At 38.6% G+C, this 19187-nt stretch overlaps 1 protein-coding gene across 1 annotated transcript in view; it reads left to right on the top strand.

Moving 5' to 3' along the window:
• The window catches only part of EGF (epidermal growth factor), a 174550-nt gene that overhangs the window by 42003 nt on the left and 113360 nt on the right, over window positions 1-19187 (top strand). Inside the window, 4 exon segments of the mRNA XM_007940782.1 lie at window positions 3354-3535; window positions 5442-5669; window positions 6349-6551; window positions 18280-18405. Coding sequence (XP_007938973.1) covers window positions 3354-3535; window positions 5442-5669; window positions 6349-6551; window positions 18280-18405 — 739 coding nt within the window.

Raw genomic sequence — 19187 nt, 5'->3', positions numbered from 1 at the left:
TAAAGGCTGAGAAATTTGATATTGTGAATTCTTGATGTAGAGATAAATGAAAATTACATTACAATCCAAATGTGTGTTTGGCATATGTAGATACGTATTTAATCCACATCTCTACTATTATGTTATTGAACAAGCTTATGAATATGGCACTACAATTCAGTAGCTCTTAAAAGGTGAAAAGTGAGGATGTGAAATTGATTTTGACAATATCTGTATTTGTGAAGCCAGATTACTGATTATGCTTTAAACAGGTTATTTGCATAATTATTTTCTACCCCATGTTTTTCAATTGGGAGTAATTTTACCCCCTAGGGGATATTTGGCAACATTTGAAAGCATATTTGGTTGTCACAACTGGCCAGATTAGCTGCTAACTAACCATCCTGTAATGCATAGGACAGCCCCACAACAAAGACTTATTTGGCTCAAATTGTCAACAGTGTTGAGCTCGAGAAACTTTCTGTTAAGTGTATAAAATCACTGTCAGGTTTTGGCACCTGAGGTTTAGAAAGGAACTCTTTTTTTCTTTTAATTGTCAAGGTGCTTGCACTAGAGGGGGGTTGTAAGGCAGATGACAGATATAAAGCGTTTTACTTAAAGCAAGTAAAAAAGATCTTTCATCTTTCTCTTTAACTAGTAAACTCAGTGCCGTGGAGTTGATTTGACTCATAGTTCATAGTGACCCCTCCTTGGGTTTCTGAGGCGTATCACTATGGAAGTAGAATGCCCAATCTTCCTTCCGAGGAGTGGCTGGTGGGTTTGAAGCACCAGCCTGCTGCTTAGCGGTCAAATGCCTTAGGTACTAAGCCATCAGAGCTCCCTTTTAACTGGTAGAACCATTAAATGAGTCCCCAGAGGAATGTGCTCTCAATTCTTGAGAGATAGATTACAGAGATCATGTGATTGGAGAACCTGAAGCATTTCTTTCCAACAAAGTGCCCACTGTTTTTTTTTTTTTTTTTTCCCCCCAACCAAAGCTTTCTCCTTCCAGTTATGCTTAAAAGCTTCAATTTGGTGCTAATCTGTTTTATCACATCTCTAATACTTGCTAATCTCACTAACAAGGATGGCTACTCATTATCCTCCAGCCATCTGTAAAATAGTTTCAAAACCTGGAGTCTAAGAATCTGGAGGATTTTCTGTCATTGAACAGGAAAAAAGTCAAGTAGTTGTGAATTTATATTACATTATTAGGTGAGGATATATAGGCATAATGCCTAGAAGTGCACCATTATACTCTATCCTTTGGACTAATGTATTTTTTATAAAGAGCAATTATTAAAATGCAAATCATTTACTTGGGTGAGCGGTGGGATGGCCAAGAGTTGGAATCAACTCCAGGCAACTCATAACAACATTTACCTTGGTAAATTAACAGTTGGTAAAATGGTTTGGCTAGATTAATTTATATGAGACTTAATAATAGTGCAGACAGTGGTGTGCTACCACCAGCTTGCAGTACCATGAGAATCAATTGCCTGACTTCTACCCAACTCCAGAACTAGTGACGTCTCACAAAAAAATTCTTTGCTGTTTAGTAGATTCTGACTCATAGCAACCCCACAGGACAGAGTAGAACAGGCTATAATCTTGTAGAAGTGGACTGGAGCAGTTGGTGGTTTTGAACTGCTAACCTACTGGTTAGCACCTGAGTGCTTAGTCACTGTACCACCAGGGGTCCTAAGTGATGTCACATGCCAAAACACCAAACCAATTACTGTGCAGTGGAATACTGACTCATAGTAACTCAGTATGACAGAGTAAAACTGCTCCACAGAGTTTGCAACCCTGTAAATCCTTACGGAAGCAAACTGCCACATCTTTCTCCCATGGGGCAGCAGGTGGGTTTAAACCTCCATCCTTTTGGTTAGCAGTCAAATGCTTAACTACTGCACCATCAGGGCTTCTTAGTGATGTTACATGTTGTTGTTGTTGTTGTTTGCCATCGAGGCGGACCTGACTCATAGAGACCCCTCCTTGGGTTTCCGAGGCAGTATCACTACGGAAGTAGATTGCCCAATCTTCCTTCCAAGGAGTGGCTGGTGGGTTTGAACCACCAGCCTTCTGGTTAGCAGTCAAGTGCCTTAGGCACTATGCTACCAGAGCTCCTAGTGATGTCACATAGGTCACTTGAAATCAGCAACCATAGGACTATTTACACCATTGCAAATCTGCAACCCTACAAGTCAGGACTTTTCCACCCCCCATATTCCCAGGAAAGCAGAGCTTTGAACAAGCTCTTCCCAGTTCAGTCATGGCCTATGAAGTGAAACCAGAACAGACCTGAATTCGTAAAATGTGAGTGTACTGGAAAGATAACCAGAATGGGAAAAATTATGGGTCAGTGCCCTGCTAGAAATTTAATCTCCCTCTTAGAAAACAAGGGCAGTGTGTGTATTGTATAGCAACCCAATCTCTTGACCAGCAGAGTCAGAAATAACAATGCCTTGCTCAAAGATGGTGGCCAACCATGTCACTTAGATTGTGTGTCATTCTTCACAGTCCTGGCAATAATAATCCAATCTCCTGCATCAGGCTCCTGAAAGGGCTCCTTTGCCTTTTTCTGAGTCTCCCATTGCAGGGCTTTGACCCCAAATTTTTCCTATTCTGGTTATCCTTCCAGTACATTCACATTTTACAAATTTATGTGTATTCTGATTTTGCTGCTTTGGCTGTGACTGAACTGGTTTGAACCAGTGGAGCACTGTGGGAACATCAGTTTACTCACCCGCAGCTAGAATTAGGAGATAACAGGTTGTTTTTATCATAAGGGAGAAGGGAAACACTGCTCAAAGGGCATAAAGAGAAGCCCTGTTATTCCAATATAGTTTGATGGCACTGAGGGTCTGTAGAAGGGACAGGGCATGATAGAGGAGGAGGGACCAGAAGAAGAAAGAAATTCACCTGCTTCATAGCTCTGTGCACAAACTCCAAGGAAATATTGCCAGAATTTGGCAAAGCTTAACACTGGGTTCTGTAAGAATCTGGAAATAATTTCATTAGATAATGGAGTGGAATAAACTGTCTTTTTAATCTAAATTCTGCTGTTACTATAGTTAAAATTATTAATATGTTATAGTGATCACCTAATTTCAATGTATAGGATAATCTTCAATTTCAAAAATATGATATAAATACTATGCCTGGAAACATTCATTTGGGAGTGATAACATATTTTTGACTTAAAACAATTAGTACCATTATCTGTGACTATTGTATCATTTAGATAATTTTGGGAATATATAAAAATGACAAATAGTTAAAAAGAATAGGATTTTTATACATAAGAATAAAACAATTTTGACGTGAATGGGAAAATATTAATAACTTCATTTTGAAATTTGATTTTACAGAGATTGAGCAATATAGAGAAAAGTGTTTCAGGAATGGCAATAAATTGGATAAATGAAGAAATTATTTGGTCAAACCAACAAGAAGGAGTCATTACAGTAACTGATATGAAAGGAAACAATCCCCAGGTTCTCTTAAATGGCTTAAATAATCCTGAAAATGTAGCAGTTGATCCAGTAGAAAGGTAAATTCTGCTGTTTTCAAACATTGAAATATATTGCAAAATCTGATGAAGTGTCATAGATGATAACATTTTGCGCTCAAAGGGATCTTTCTGCTCATTGACGTCAAGGCCCTCTTTTACAGACAAATATCATTATTTTCAACAGAACAGTTAACCTGGATCTGAATGAAAGCAGGCTACTTCTAACCACCATGGTTTCCTGCTATAGAAGCATAATTCTCTGTCTAATTTGAAATCAGGAGCCCTGGTGATGCAATGGTTAAGTGCTCAGCTGCTAACCAAAATAGAAATGTCAGTGGTCTGAAGCTACCAGGTGTTCAGTGGGAGAAAAGACCTGGTGGCCTGCTCCCATAAATATTACCCACTGCCATCAAGTTGGGAACTCTGGTGGCATAGTGCCTAAGACATTTGACTGCTAACCAGAAGGCTGGAGGTTCAAACCCACCAGCTACTCCTCGGAGGGAAGATTGGGCAATCTACTTCTGTAGAGATGCCACCTCAGAAACCCAAGGAGGGGTCCCTATGAGTTGAATTGACTCAACAGCAGTAAGTTTGGTGTTTTGTTTTGTTTTTTTGCCATCAAGTTAATTCCGACTCATAGAGACCCCCATTGGGTTTCCAAAGCTGTAAATCTTTCCAGAAGTAGATTGCCTGATCTTTCTCCCATGAAGCAGCTAGTGATTTGAACTGCTGACCTTCTGGTTAGCAGCCAAATGCCTTACCCACTACACCACCAGAGCTAATTCCCATAAATATTATAGCTTAGGAAATGCTATGGAGCAGTTCTACTCTGTCCTATAGGATCCTATGATTCAGAAACTACTTGGCAACATATAATAACAACCAACTTGAAATTACAAGGAATGAGTTCTGTTGCTTGGCTCTCCACCTCTCCTTGACTTTTGCACCAATGGACCATGTATCAAAAGCTCCTTTCCTTTTTTAGTATGACTTATTTTCCGTCTTCTCTCTCTCCACTTTAGTCCGTCATAAACGACAACAACAACAACAACAAAAAAAGCAAACTCACTGATGTTGAGTTGATTCCAACTCATGGCAGGCCCATGTGTGCAGAGTACACCTACCATGTAACGTTTTCAAAACTGTGGCTATTCAGAAGTTGACCACTAGGCCTTTCTTCAGAGTTGCCTCTGGTTGAGTTTCAACCACCAACCGTTTGGTTAGTAGTCAAGCACGTAACTATTTGTGCCACTTCAGGTTGCCTATTTAAGGTTGCTTCTTGCTACATTAATTTTCAGACACACAGTTCTGATAAAGTCATACTCCTCAGTAACTTTTGCCAACTTCTTATCTAGGCATCCTAGGCTCTGTGCACAAGATACCACACTTTCTTTCATTTATAATTTGTACTGCTTTTCTTCAGTTACTTTTGGTCATGACTAGAATGAACTATTCAATATTTTTCAGTCTAGCATTGTTTCTTAAACCTCTATTCTCCCCTGGAAAATTCATCTCCTCTATCTCTACCTGTGAAAACCTGTACATCCTTCAAAATGTATATCAGATTTGAAGTTACCCTTAAGGCATTCCTGATTCCCAACTGGGTGTGATTACTGTTGCCATGATTCCCCACCAGATTTGATTATTGTATCTTTCCTTTGTCACTAATCTCTATCAATCTTATATATTTTTTCATTTTTGTGTATTTAATTATTGCTCGAACTCTGTCAGTGAGAACCTCTGTGAAGGCAGGGATTGTCTTGATTCATTTAGCTTTGATCTTGCCCCCAAAATGAGGGATCATAAAGAATTGAATTGAATTTTCATTCAAAATAATCAAACTGGTCCTGTGCAGAGAGATAGAGGCTGCCGAAACACTGACAAAGGCAACCATTTAAGTGACCAACCACTCAATTGTGTATCTATGTAATATGTTTGTCCTCAGGTTTATATTTTGGTCTTCAGAGGTGGGTGGTAGCCTTCACAGAGCTGATCTCAATGGTGCAGACTCAAAAATTCTGCTGGAGACACCAGGGAAAATAACAGCTGTATCACTGGATGTCCTTAATAAACTACTCTTTTGGATTCAGCACAGTGAAAAAGGAAGACATTCTCATATTGGTTTCTGTGATTATGATGGAGGTTCTGTTCATCTTATCAAACATCTTTCACAGTAAGTTTTGCTTTTGGTGTGAAATAAACAATTGTCATTTGAGTCTTACATGATAAATTAGTTTAACTTTTGTCAAACAAACTGGTATAGTGGTTTAAGTCCCAGATTTAACATTTATTAGATGAGTGACTTTGGGTAACATCTCTTATACTTAGTTTTCTTTCATGTGGGAAAAAAATAGTACCTGTTTCTTGGGATTATTGTGGGAATTAAATGAATCAATGCAAATAAAAATAATTAGCAGGATATCAGGCATATGTTGGGAGTAGTTATAATTTTTGGAATAACTATGCCTTATATATTTTATAAAACATCTCTCTTTGATTTTATTTGCTATCTTGTCAGTAACTGACTCTCTAGCTTGTAGCCATGGGGGAGGGTATTGGTCAATGAGAAATTCACTAAACAAGAAATCCTCTTCCTCATCCTGTTTTACTTTCTTCCAATTAATATGATGACTAGCAGAGGGACTGAGACAATGAATTTGGAGTCAGACATTATATTCTATTAGTTCAGATTGTAACTACATAAATACAATTTAATATATATTTCTAAATGAAAAACAATTGAAAACTTTGGTGATTAAAATCAAACAAAAATTGAAGTGAAATTTTAATAAGCCAAGGAACAAATGTCCTGCCATTCTCTGTATTCCTCCCCACCCTTTGTTATTTTTTAGGCACTGTTTGTTTGCAATATCTCTTTTTGGTGATCGTATCTTCTATTCAACCTCGAAAGAGAAGGCAATTTGGATAGCCAACAAACATACTGGGAAGGTTATGGTTAAAATGAACCTAAATCCATCCTTTGCACCACCTGGTCAAATTAAAGTAGTGCATCCACTTGTACAGCCCAAGGCAAAGGGCGATGCTGGGGAGTCTGGTGAGTCATCTTTCACCTCGATCAGGGCCTGGAACATGGTCCCCACCTGCCCACCTGCTCATGTCAGACACTTAGCAGTCATCCTGGATTTCCCTCACTGCCTCCCTCTAATTTCCAATCTATTGCCAAATTCTTTCTATTTTACCTCCTAAACATATCTCAAATGTTCACCTTTCTCCTGTTCTGCCACTATCATAGTCCTAACACCAGCATTTCTTGCTTGGCCTATTGCAGTAGCCACTTAGCCACTTAGTCTAAGCATTCTCTAGAGAAACAGAACCAGTCAGAGAGATAGATAAGATATATATATATATATAGATATAGATATGTATATCTATCTATCTATCTAGAGATACTTATGTTAAGGAGCCAGCTCATGTGATTGTGGGGGCATTGGCAAGTTCAACATCTGTAGGAAATTCCTGAAGTTTGTATAAAAAAATCCATAGGTCAGGTGACAGAGAAAGAAGAGAATTGTGGAATTCTGGCAATATAACTATTTATAGTCTGGAGGCAGAGTACTCCCTAGGGAAAATGACTTTTTTGCTCTTAAGACGTTCAACTGATTGGATGAGACTCACCCATGTTATGGAGGGTAATCTGTTGTATGTAAGTCCAACTGACTTAATCACATGTAACTATTTCATAACACACTACTGTTTCAGCAATCGGTCACCATAGCCTAGCCAAACTGACACATAAAATTAATCAGTACATCATTCAACTGGTCTTTCTATTTTCCCTTCTGGCCTTTAAATAATAAATTAGATCTAGTCATTCTCCTGCTTAAAATCCTTTCCTTTGCATTTAGACCAAAATTTATTCTGGTAAAAATCAAACCTATTAAGGTTTGACCAATCTGATTTAGCTTTCTTCTAACCTCTCCCTTGCTGAGATCTAACACAAGTCCTGCAATTAACAAACTGGACTTTTTCATGCCTTTAGGCTTTTGCACTTCTTTCTGCCTGGAATTTTTTTTGGTTCTGAGTTTAAATGTCATGTTTTCAGATAGGCCTTCATTGATCATCCCATCAATGTATACCCATCATCTCCTATTTTTCTCTCAGTACACCCATTATTGGACTTATCACAAAGTATAGTAACATATTTATTTGCTTTCTTCTTTTTTTTTAATGAATTTCATTGAAATATAATTTATGTATAGTGAAATACACAAAACTAAAGTGACATGGGTCAATGCATTTTTTTTTTTTTTTTTTGCAATGTTCCTTCCCCTTCCCTCCCACCCCTGGCAACCAACAGATTTGCTTTCTTTTAAAACCTCTTTCCCACTTTAGTATAAATGCAATGCCAGAAGGAATTGTGCCATTTCAGACCAGAAATGATAGTAAAATGAATGAATGCTAGTAAAATGATTGACTCCAGTCAGTCCCAAATGTCTGCTTTCAAATGCAGCCTTCTTCTGATGGAATCTCTGAGATTATTTATGGCCCTCAGACACCCTTCAGGAAGGGAACTGAACTCAACCCCTGTGGCTCAACTTTCAGCCAAACTATAATAGACAGGCCTATAAGGTGAACAGTGATACTGGAAGGGTAACAACAACGACGAGGACGACGACGACGACGACGAGGATGATGACGCACTCATTAGAGCAATCAACCATACAAGATAAAGAGGGCAGTGTTTTCCCAGGAATAGTACTAGGAAAAGGATCTCTGGTGGTGTAGTGGTTAACGTATTTGGCTGCTAAGCAAAAGGTCAGTATTTTGAACCTATCAAGTACTCCATGGAAGAAAGAATGGGCAGTCTGCTTTGGTAAAGATTTACAACCTTGGAAACCCAATGGAGGTCACTATTAGTTGGAATGGAATCAATGGCAGGGAGTTTTTTTTTTTTTTTTTTTTTTGAGAGCTAGGAAGGTAGGAGAGGAAGCAGTGGGTGCAGGGAGGAAGTGGGAAGAGTACTGTTGCATTGTGGGGATTGCAGGGAATGTCACAAAACAGAATGTGTATGAGTTGTTGACAGGAAAATAAATTTGCTCTGTAAATTTTCACCAAACCACAATAAAAAAAGTTAAAACAAAAACAAAGGTTGTTGTTGTTGTTGTTAAGTGCCGTCGAGTCGTTTCTGACTCATAGCGACCCCATACACAGCAGAACGAAACAATGCCCGATCCCGCGCCAGCCCCACAATCCCTGTTATACTTGAGCCCATCATTGCAGCCACCGTGTCAATCCATCTCGTTGAAGGCCTCCCCCTCTTTTGTTGACTCTCCACCCTACCAAGCATGACATCCTTCTCCAGGGAATGGACACACTTTCTTCTGAGATGCCTCTCGGTTGCCAGCCTTTTGGTTAGCTGCCATGCACACTGACTATTTGCACCAACCAGCAACTCCTAAATAATACTAAAAACGGTTATGTTTATGGATTATGTACAGAATTACTTGATGTTGGCTTTGCCTAGATAATCTCATTTAACACAACAACCCTATAAATTCAGTGTGATTATTTATACCATTTTATAGGTTAAAAAGCTAAGGTTTAGAGATGTCACATTAGCTTGTTCAAGGTCATCGTGTGGTGGAATCGGGATTTGAACCTAAGCAGATTGAGACTATGCTGCCTCCTTGACTATACTTTCACTGTTACCTCTCATGTTGTATCTTAGATTTTCTTAATTGTTTTTGGGAAACCTGTAATTAAGCATACCATCTTCTATCCAGTTTCCTATTGGTTAAACTTTTCAGTGCACAGATCATGGGGTCAAAATCATATTTCTCTTTCTTTTTAAGTGTTTTCAGTTTCAGAAAATCTTCTCTCTCTCTTTCCCTCACACACACACACACACACACACACACTCTCTCTCTTTTCTCCTGGCTCTCTGAAAACACAGAATTGATCTTACATGTTTGATGGGATGATTAAACTTATTAGGCAATAGTGCTTTTCTGACACCTGCACTATTATATGAATCTCTAAGCCAGTGTGGGGATTTCTTTATATAGAATGCCAAAGACAATATTTTCAGGCTCAGCTTCTGGAGATTTTGCAAATTGCAACTACCCTGTTTTCTGCAAATAGTGCACCCATGTAAATAATAATAAATAATGTACACAAACATATCATGCATGGGAATGATGAAATTATGTTAAAAAGTTCTAGCATAGTGTGCCCATCCATTACCAAGCGTGTCTTATGACAGTTTCAGAAGTGAATTTCAGTGTCATTCACCTTCATTCAATAGATCAAAAGTGTTATTTTTGATCATATTTGTATAATAAAGGTCAAGAAGTCATAAATTGAGTTTGTTAGTACCCTGATAATTAGAAAATAAACATTTGAAACTGTGTTTTTTCAATTAATTTAAGTTGATAATTGCATCCCTGTTACTTTTGAGACATCAATTGAAACTTTGAATCTACAGAAGCCTGTCTATAAATAATTTCCTGTCAATTGGAAGTATAAGCAAAGTGAAGCCTGCATACGCATAAATGGCATCAAGTAGCTATCAGAAGAATATCTATTCAATCTGTATTAACATAATTATCACAGTCATCTTCTGACTCTGGCTCTTAATTGGAGGAGTGAACACAACAAAACTGATACATGATCACTCCGGGCATAACAGTTGAATATGAAACCTTATCAGATTAGCTTAAGAAAAATCATTAAGTTATGTTAGGTCTACTGATTTCATGGTGTACTTATATCTTATTAAGAAGTTCTGGTGATGCAGTGCCTAAAACATTTGACTGCTAACTAGAAGGTTGGAGGTTCAAATTCACCAGCCACTTTGAGGAAGAAAGATGGGGCAATCTACTTCTATAAAGATTTACTGCCTTGGAAACCCAATGGGATTGCTAAAAGTTGAAATCCACCACTCGTCTACCAGTTTGTCATACTGTGCTGGCTTGCATGTTGCTGTGAGGCTGAAGGCTATCCCACTGGTATTTCAATACCTACAGGGTCACTCATGGTGGACAGGTTTCAGCAGAGCTTCCAAACTAAGACAGACTGGAAAGAACAAAGGGGCCAAACACTTCTCCAAGTATTGGCCAGTGAAAACCTTATGAATAGCCGTGAAACACTGTCTGATATATTACTGGAAAACTTTATCAACAGCCCTGAAACATTGTCCAATACAGTGGCAGAAGATGAGCCCCTCAGGTTGAAAGGCACTCAAAATATGACTGGGGAAGTGTTAGAGTGGACCTTAATGACATGGATGAAATAAAGCTTTCAGGACCTCCATTTGCTGATGTGGCATGACTTAAAATGAGAAGAAACAGCTGCAAACAGCCATTAAAATCAGAACATGGAAAGTACAAAGTATGAATCTAGGAAAATTGAAAGTTGTCAAAAATGAAATGGAACACATGAAGATGGATATCCTTGGCATTAATGAGCTGAAATAGACTGGTTTTGGCCATTTTGAATCAGACAATCATATGATTTGCTATGCTGGGAATGACAAATTGAAGAGGAATGGTGTGGCATTTATGTCATAAAAAATGTTTCAAGATTGATCCTGAACTACAATGCTGTCAGTGATAGGACAACATACACACACCTACAAGGAAGACCAGTTAATACTACTATTATTCAAATTTATGCACCAACCACCAAAGCCAAAGATGAGGAAATTGAAGATTTTCACTAATGTCTGCAGTCTGAAATTGACAAAACATGCAATCAAGATGTATTGATTATTATTGGTGATTGGAATGCAAAAGTTGGAAACAAAGAAGAATCACCAGTAGTTGGAAAATATGGCCTTGGTGATAGAAATGTCAGTAGAGACTGAATGATAGAATTTTGCAAGACCAATGACTTATTCATTGTAAATCCTTTTTCCAGTAACATAAATGATGACTATAAATGTGGACCTCAACAGATGGAATACGTAGGAATCTGATAGACTACATCTGTGGAAAGAGTTGATGGAGAAGCTCAATTATCTTCAGCCAAAACAAGAGGAGGAGCCGACTGTGTAACAGACCATCAATTGCTCATATGCAAGTTCAAGTTGAAGCTGAAGACAACTAAAACAAGTCCAAGAGAGCCAAAACATGACCTTTATTATATCCCGCCTGAATTTAGGGACCATTTGAAGAATAGATTTGATGCATTGAATACCAATGACAGAAAACCAGATGAATTGTGGGATGATGTCAAGAACATCATTCATGAAGAAAGCAAAAGGTTATTAAAAATACAAGAAAGGAAGACAAGACCAAAATGGGTGTCAGAAGAGACTCTGAAACTTGCCCTTGAATGGAGAGTAACTAAAGCAAATGGAAGAAATGACAAGATAAAAGAGCTAAACAGAAGAATTCAAAGAGCACCTCAAAAAGACTGTAGGCCAGGAACTTCCGGATCACTGGATGAAAAAGAATGGATGCAATCTGGGAGTCAAGAGTTCATACATACCATCAGGACAACTGAAGTGGGTGATGTTTACAAAAGGCAGCTAATGGGTGGCTTCTGCTTGGGTGAAAGTAACTCCTGAAACCATCTGCAACAGCTTTGCACAGGGTGGGATTGTGTCCCAGCAGAATTGCAGTGATGAAGGTGGAGATGCAAAGGCTGTCTTGGTTTAGGAAAATACTGACCTTAAATGAAGTTTCCATGAGATCAGTTTTATCCTGGTAACATTAAATCTGTTGGACAGAGAAGAAAATGGAAATTGAAGTCAGCAACATGTGAAAAATATTGGTATTGCATATTTATGAAAATAATGCACTGGAGAGTGATTTCATGGTTTTTGCAAAAATGTATAGTGTGTTTTATTTGTGTAAAAATATGGTAATTTACTGCCCACAGATAGTATTTTATAAAAGACCAAAACATATTAACTTTTGTCTGTATTCTTTAAACGTAGATTCCAGTTTTAGGCTTAAGAGATTTTCAGAGAAACAGTCTTTGGAAAATGAAGCAACCTACTATTCAACACTGTAAAATACTTACCATTCATTTCACACTCAAAAGCATTGCTGAATTTCTTTAATTCTGCGAGTTTATGAAGTATAATTGCCTCCACCTGCTTACTGAAATGATTAGTGCAGCGAAAACTACCCAGGTGATACTCTGATTCCTTTTGATTATGCCCTTGCTAGAGTGTCTGCCTAGAATAGATTACTGTAAAACTTTGGTTATTTGGAAACGTCTAGAAAAGGATCATGCAGATAGATGGGTATTTTTTTTAAAATAAACTTTATATTATCAATTTTAACACTCAAAGCTTTTTATTTTTTCATAGAAATTTTAATGAAATGGATTGCTATATCTTAGGTATTTAAGATTACTGTTATATTCCTGAGATCATTTCTAGATAGTATTGGCACTTTCTTGATGACTAGGGTCACATTTACAAGGAAGCATGCCACTGTGACCAAGCATAGGACTAGTTTGTGGTAAAGCTGTTATTATGGATTGAATGGTGCCCCACTCCACCCCAAAATAAATGTGGCAATCCTAACTCCTGCACCTGTAAATATGAACTGGTCTGGAAATAGAGGTTTTTATGTTATGTTGGATGACATCATACCAGAACATGGTATGGGTTAGGGATAGACCCTAAACCTAATTACCTCTGAGTTATAAAAAGAGCAGAATAGACACAGAGACACACAGGCAGGAAGACAGCCACCAAGGAACAGCAAGGAATGCAAAGGAACTTCAGGGATGGCCTGCAGATGCCAGTAACTAAGAGAGAGGCTTATAGAAGGAATTAGCACAGCTGAGATCTCAATTTGGACTTTTATCTTCCATAACTGTAAGAAAATAAACTTTTGAAGCCAACAACTCATAGTATGGGAGCTCTAGTGGCGTAGTGTCTAAAGCATTTGACTGCTAACCAGAAGGCTGTTGGTTCAAACCCACCAGCCACTCCTTGGAAGGAAGATTGGACAACCTACTTCTGTAGTCTACTTCTATAGTGATACTGCCTTGGAAACCCAAGGAGGGGTCGCAATGAGTCGGATCCGACTTGACGGCAGTGAGTTTGTTTTTTGGTTTCAGTCATAGTATATTGTATCTGTTATAAAAGCACTAGATAACAAAACATCTGGGTTTAGAATAAGGTTTGCTCTGGCACCAAATGGCTGCCATTTGAAACGACATTTGTTCTTTATTACTTTTGTCTTCCTACTTGCTGTCAGCATTTTTTTTTTTTTCCTGGCTGGCTTCCACCTGCCTGGCTGAGGGTTCTCTTTATTTTCTAATCTGAGACTTTTTCTTGCCATTTGTCTGTTGAGGAAACCAGACCAATTGTCCTGTAGAGTTTTCCACATTCTGGAAATAGTATCATTTAACATGTTTCTCTATGCTAAGTATTTCTTATGAATTGGTAGTGTAATCCTATTGAGAGTCAGATTTGCTATTGTTTCCAAGAATATAGGTGGTACTATAGATGGTACAGTGGTTAAAACATTTGACTGCTATCCAAAAGACAGCTGGGTTGAACTCACAAGCTGCTCCGCAGGAGAAATATGAGGCAGTCTGCTTCTGTAAAGATTTACAGCCATGGAAGCCCTATGAGGCAGTGCTACTCTGTTCTAAAGGATCTCTATGAGTCTGAATTGACTGGATGGCAGTTGGTTTGTGAATTGGTTCTGTATACTTCCTATTATGCCACATCAGAGGACATGTAGTTCCTGGCTCTCATTTGTTTTGTGATATTTAAGATTAATCAATAAGATCAGGTGTTGTCATTGTGGTCTAGCTATTATAAAGTTTCCTATCAGTCCTTCATATTGGTTTTAGAAGCCACTGATTGTTAATGCTTAGGTACACTTTTTCACTTGATGTTCAAAGTGATGATATTCCAATTTTATCATTGCTTATGTGTTTATTAGGAGCTTTGGTAGTGTAGTGCTTAAGGTACTTGACTGCTAACCAGAAGGCTGGTGGTTCAAACCCACCAGCCACTCCTTGGAAGGAAGGTTGGGCAGTCTACTTCTGTGGTGGTATCGCCTCAGAATCCCAAGGAGGGGTCACTATGAGTCGGATTTGACTTGGCAACAGTGCTTTTTTTTTTTTTGGTTTATGTGTTTATTAGTTAGAATTCTTACTGGAAGAAGAGCTTTTCCACATCAGCTCTATGATTTCCCTGATATATAGTTTGTATGTTGTTGTTGTTATGTGCCATCGAGTCATCTCTGACTCATAGCGACCCCTCCTTGGGTTTCCGAGGCAGTATCACTACGGAAGTAGATTGCCCAACCTTCCTTCTGAGGAGTGGCTCTTGGGTTTGAGCCGCCAGCCTTCTGGTTAGCAGTCAGTACCTTAGGCCCTATGCCACCAGAGCTCTCATAGTTTATATGTTGTTGTTGTTATGTGCTGTCGAGTCGGCCCCGACTCACAGCGACCCCTCCTTGGGTTTCCAAGGCAGTATCACTACGGAAGTAGGATTGCCCAACCTTCCTTCCGAGGAGTGGCTGGTGGATTTGAACCGCCAGCCTCCTGGTTAGCAGTCAAGCGCCTTAGGCACTGTGCTACCAGAGCTCCTATAGTTTATATAGGAAAGGTAAATTAAATGTTTGATCTTCTCTCTTAATTTATTGGTTTCCAGAATTAAGAGTTGGTATTCCAGAATCCTCCAGGGATGATCTTTACTTTTTTTTTTTTAGCATCTTCATAAACCCATGGGTTTTAAAAATACTTGACATATTTATATTCTTTGCAGATATTATAATTTTGGTGCTCAAATCATAACATCTTTCACCAAGAGGAGCCCTAATTTGAGGCTTCTAGCCTACATGGAAAAGATGGCCAATAAGTTCAACTCACCTGTTGTCTTCCAGTAATTGACATTGGTGACCTTGAATGCTACCTTAGGGCTACGACTGAGCTCAACAAGAAAGAACATTCATATCATGTAGCTCATGTAGCTACAAATGGCATTTGGGTGTCAGGGGGTGGGGTTGAGGGTGGTGATAATGGGAGTGGAGGTATACATACCTCGTATTTATTTTCCATCCTCACTCTGCGGGCTGGCCAAACGTGTCAGAAATGGATCTAAAACTAAGAAGAGATTGAGAGTGGACCTGAAAAGTCCTTCCAAGAGTAAAAAAAGAAAAAATTATTTTTTACCACTCAGAGGCTGTTTGTGTATTTTCTGATTCTTAGAGGATTTTAGATGGATAAGGACACCAAGCAGCTGAATTCTAAAACTGTAATTAGGGATTCCAATGTAAGAGATTCTTATATTTTCTTCCTTGTATTTCCATGAACAGAGAAGAATGCACTGCCCTATTAGTAGTGAGGGAACTCTGTAAAGAAGCTGAGGTAGTCATTCAGAGAACTCACTAATGAGAAAGAAAATAAACAAATGAAATAGGAATATAGCTGTGGATTTACATTTTCCTCTCACTAGCTATGTGTTCCTTGACAGGGCATTATTTCCTGTTCTGCACAATGGGAAGATTATGCTTCCTTTGCGTACCTCAGCGACTTGTTAGGAAAATTCAAATGTGATAATGTATATGCTTTATAAGGTGCTATTAAACTTTTTTATTGTTATGTGACAGATATTAGGGGTGTTGGTTAGTTACAAGAATGATAAGGTGAATGGATTCAAATAAAAAGGAACAAAAAGACTTTGTTGATGAGCTAAATCTCACACTAGATTCAAGGTAGAGAAAAGATCATCAGTGGAGAAAAGCCAAGATAGGGGATTCCATGTGTGATGTTTCAAAACTGGGCTGAGTAAAACCTGTAGATTGACTTGGCTGTAGTAAAGTCCATGAGTGCCTGTGTGTTAGAGTCAGGCAGTTACTGAGGGTACAGTCTGTGGTGGACATTAAACTCTAGAGATTAGGAGCTTTAATTTGATCTCAGAGATAATTAAGCCCCACTGGCATTTTCTGGGAAGGGGTGTTACCTGAGGTCAGCAGCTGTGTGCTGAGCTCTACTTCAGCCTATTTGAAGCTAAAGATCAACAGAAGATTAGGGAGATTAAATAAAAATATAACCCTCAATCCTTTGTGTTTTGCCACTTCCTACAATGACCTTTTAAAGTGTTTAGTGTCTGAATTCAGGTCACGTCATGAGCACAACCATTCAGAGAACAGTGATTGCTTTCCTGTTTATATTTATCATCAATGAGTGACTTATACTGTCAATGATTATCATTAAAACCGTCAGTAGCTTGGGCAGTATACGGACAGTTTGCATTCTAACTCTAAGATTGACTGGAAACTCAAGTAAAAGCCAAGCAGGGAATTAGGTTGCAGGTGATATTCCCCACTTGTTAGTTGTCGTCAAGTAAATTCTGACTCATGGTGACCTCATGCTCATGTGTGTACAGCAGAACTGCTCCATAGGGTTTCCAAGACTGTGACTTTTCAGAAGCAGATTCGCAGGCCTATCTTCTGAAGTACCTCTGAGTGGGTTCAAACCACCAACGTTTTCACTAGTAGTCGAGTGTTTAACCATTTGTGCCATCCAGGGACTCCTTTTATCCCATTGTGTTTTACAAAGGTCCTGTCATTGTTCCAATGGGAAAACGTCAGAAAAGATACTAAAGGAGAAAAAGAGACAAAATCTTATTTATTTTTTAAAATGAGCTATGTGTGTTAACAGTTTAGCTCTTGACACTGACTCTGTGAAACAAAGACAACAAATTGGCCTTTTGTGGTTCAATATATTTACCTAATAGCTCTGGTAGCATAGTCCCTAAGGCACTTGACTGCTACCCAGAAGGCTGGCGGTTCAAACCCACCAGCCACTCCTCGGAAGGAAGATGGGGCAATCTACTTCTGTAGTGATACTGCCTCGGAAACCCAAGGAGGGGTCGCTATGAGTTGAGACTGACTTGATGGCACATAACAACAACAATACAACATAAGCATCCTCTTCACTGAGCAGATTTTACTATTTATCCTGGGATATTTTATAAAACATGGAATGACGACAGCAGTAAACCCAGAAATTTGGGGCTAACATATGGGAATGGTATATGTTAAGTCTCAAATGTGTTGTTCTTTAAATAAGGATCCTAAAAATAGCTAAATATTACATAGAAATGACATATAAATACTAAAGAAAATATTTCTCTTAGGTTTGAGGCTTTGAGGCTTTTTGGTTTCTTAAACAGGTATTTCATTTCTATAATTTTTGCTTTTTTTTTTCTTGATCAATAAGGAAGGAAGATGGGGCACTCTACTTCCATATTGATACTGCCTCAGAAACCCAAGGAGGGGTCGCTATGAGTCTGGTCCGACTCGATGGCACATAACAACAACAGCAACAAATCAGAAATGGAGGGTAAATGGGAAATTAGAACTTAAAGGCTACTAAGTATCTATTTGGGGACATGAAAAACATTTGTAAATGGAAACTGGTGAAAGTTATACACAGAGTGGATGAAATGAACATCACTGAATTGTACACTTAAAATAAAATAGTTAAAAAGGCAAATGTTTTGTGATACATATTTTACCACAATAAAAGTAGATCAGAATGAAAAAGCTACTAAATTGTGCTTAGTGTTTGGAACACAAGGAATGACATCTCCTGCTAATTTGGGTGCCCTTGTTCTGAGAACTTTTACAGGAGCAATACAAGTAGATAAATAAATGGGATAATGCTAGAGAATCTGAGTTAATGTTGTCTGACTCTAGAAGGATGTCACCACCATGAAAGATAATACCACTACTGAGGTCATAGGGAGATTAGCTTTCTTAAGAACCATGAAGGGATCAAGGATTGTTCCCTGTCAAAACATATCTGCACTCCAAATAAATCATCTTCTCTTTTAGATCAGGAACTTTGCAAACTGAAGAAAGGAACCTGCAGAGGCAGTGTGTGTGGGCAAGACCCCAAATCCCATGTGTGCACATGTGCTGAGGGATATACTTTAAGCCAAGACAGGAAGTACTGTGAAGGTAATATGCAGATCGTTGGGTAAGGAAAGCTCACCTGAGCACTGGTTTGTTTTCTGTGGACCAATTAGAGCCTCAATGTGAAACCAATGTCAAGTTACACTCTTTATTTTTATTTTTCCCCCCCGGATAAACAGCTTTAATTTTTTCTTCTGCTTTTAAAGACTTGATAATCCTCTCAGATCATTTTTGTATCTTGGGTTCCTAGATCAAACACTCTCAGAGATGCTCAGGGGTTGATATAAAGCAGGAATATTCTGAGTGGGCTCTATGGACCTCTGTGGTTTCATTTTGTGCAAATTTCAGTATATGCACATTTGTCAGGGAAGTGGCTCCATCGCTGTCATAAGATTCTCAAATACTATGTGACCCTCACTTCTTATCCCTGCAAAGTCTATGAGGAATCTTGAGAAACTGAACCATGGCTTCTCCTGTATTGACATTTAAGGCCTAATTTGATCATCCTGTGAGAAACACTGTACCATCTTTCCTGGGAGGTTCAGCATCTAGTGATAAAAATAACCCAGTGGTTGTAGCAAACATTCAGTGGAATTAGTTGGGATGAGACCTCAGGTAAATCTAGACATCTGCCTTGTTAGTATGGAAGGAAGACTGAGCAATCTACTTTCGTAAAGATTTACCACCTTAGAAACTCAAAGGGGGTCACTGTGAGTCAGAATTGACTTGATGGCAGTGAGTTTGGTTTGGTTTTTGGTCTGCCTTGTTGTTGTTGTTATGTGCCGTCGAGTCAAACCCGACTCATAGCGACCCCTCCTTGGGTTTCC

The sequence above is a fragment of the Orycteropus afer genome, unplaced genomic scaffold, assembly GCF_000298275.1.
Source record: "Orycteropus afer afer isolate SDZICR_OR568_19922 unplaced genomic scaffold, OryAfe1.0 scaffold00071, whole genome shotgun sequence".
NCBI classification, from domain to species: domain Eukaryota; kingdom Metazoa; phylum Chordata; class Mammalia; order Tubulidentata; family Orycteropodidae; genus Orycteropus; species Orycteropus afer.
The sequence above is the reverse complement of the archived record's forward strand: the minus strand, read 5'-3'. Positions and strand labels throughout refer to the sequence as shown.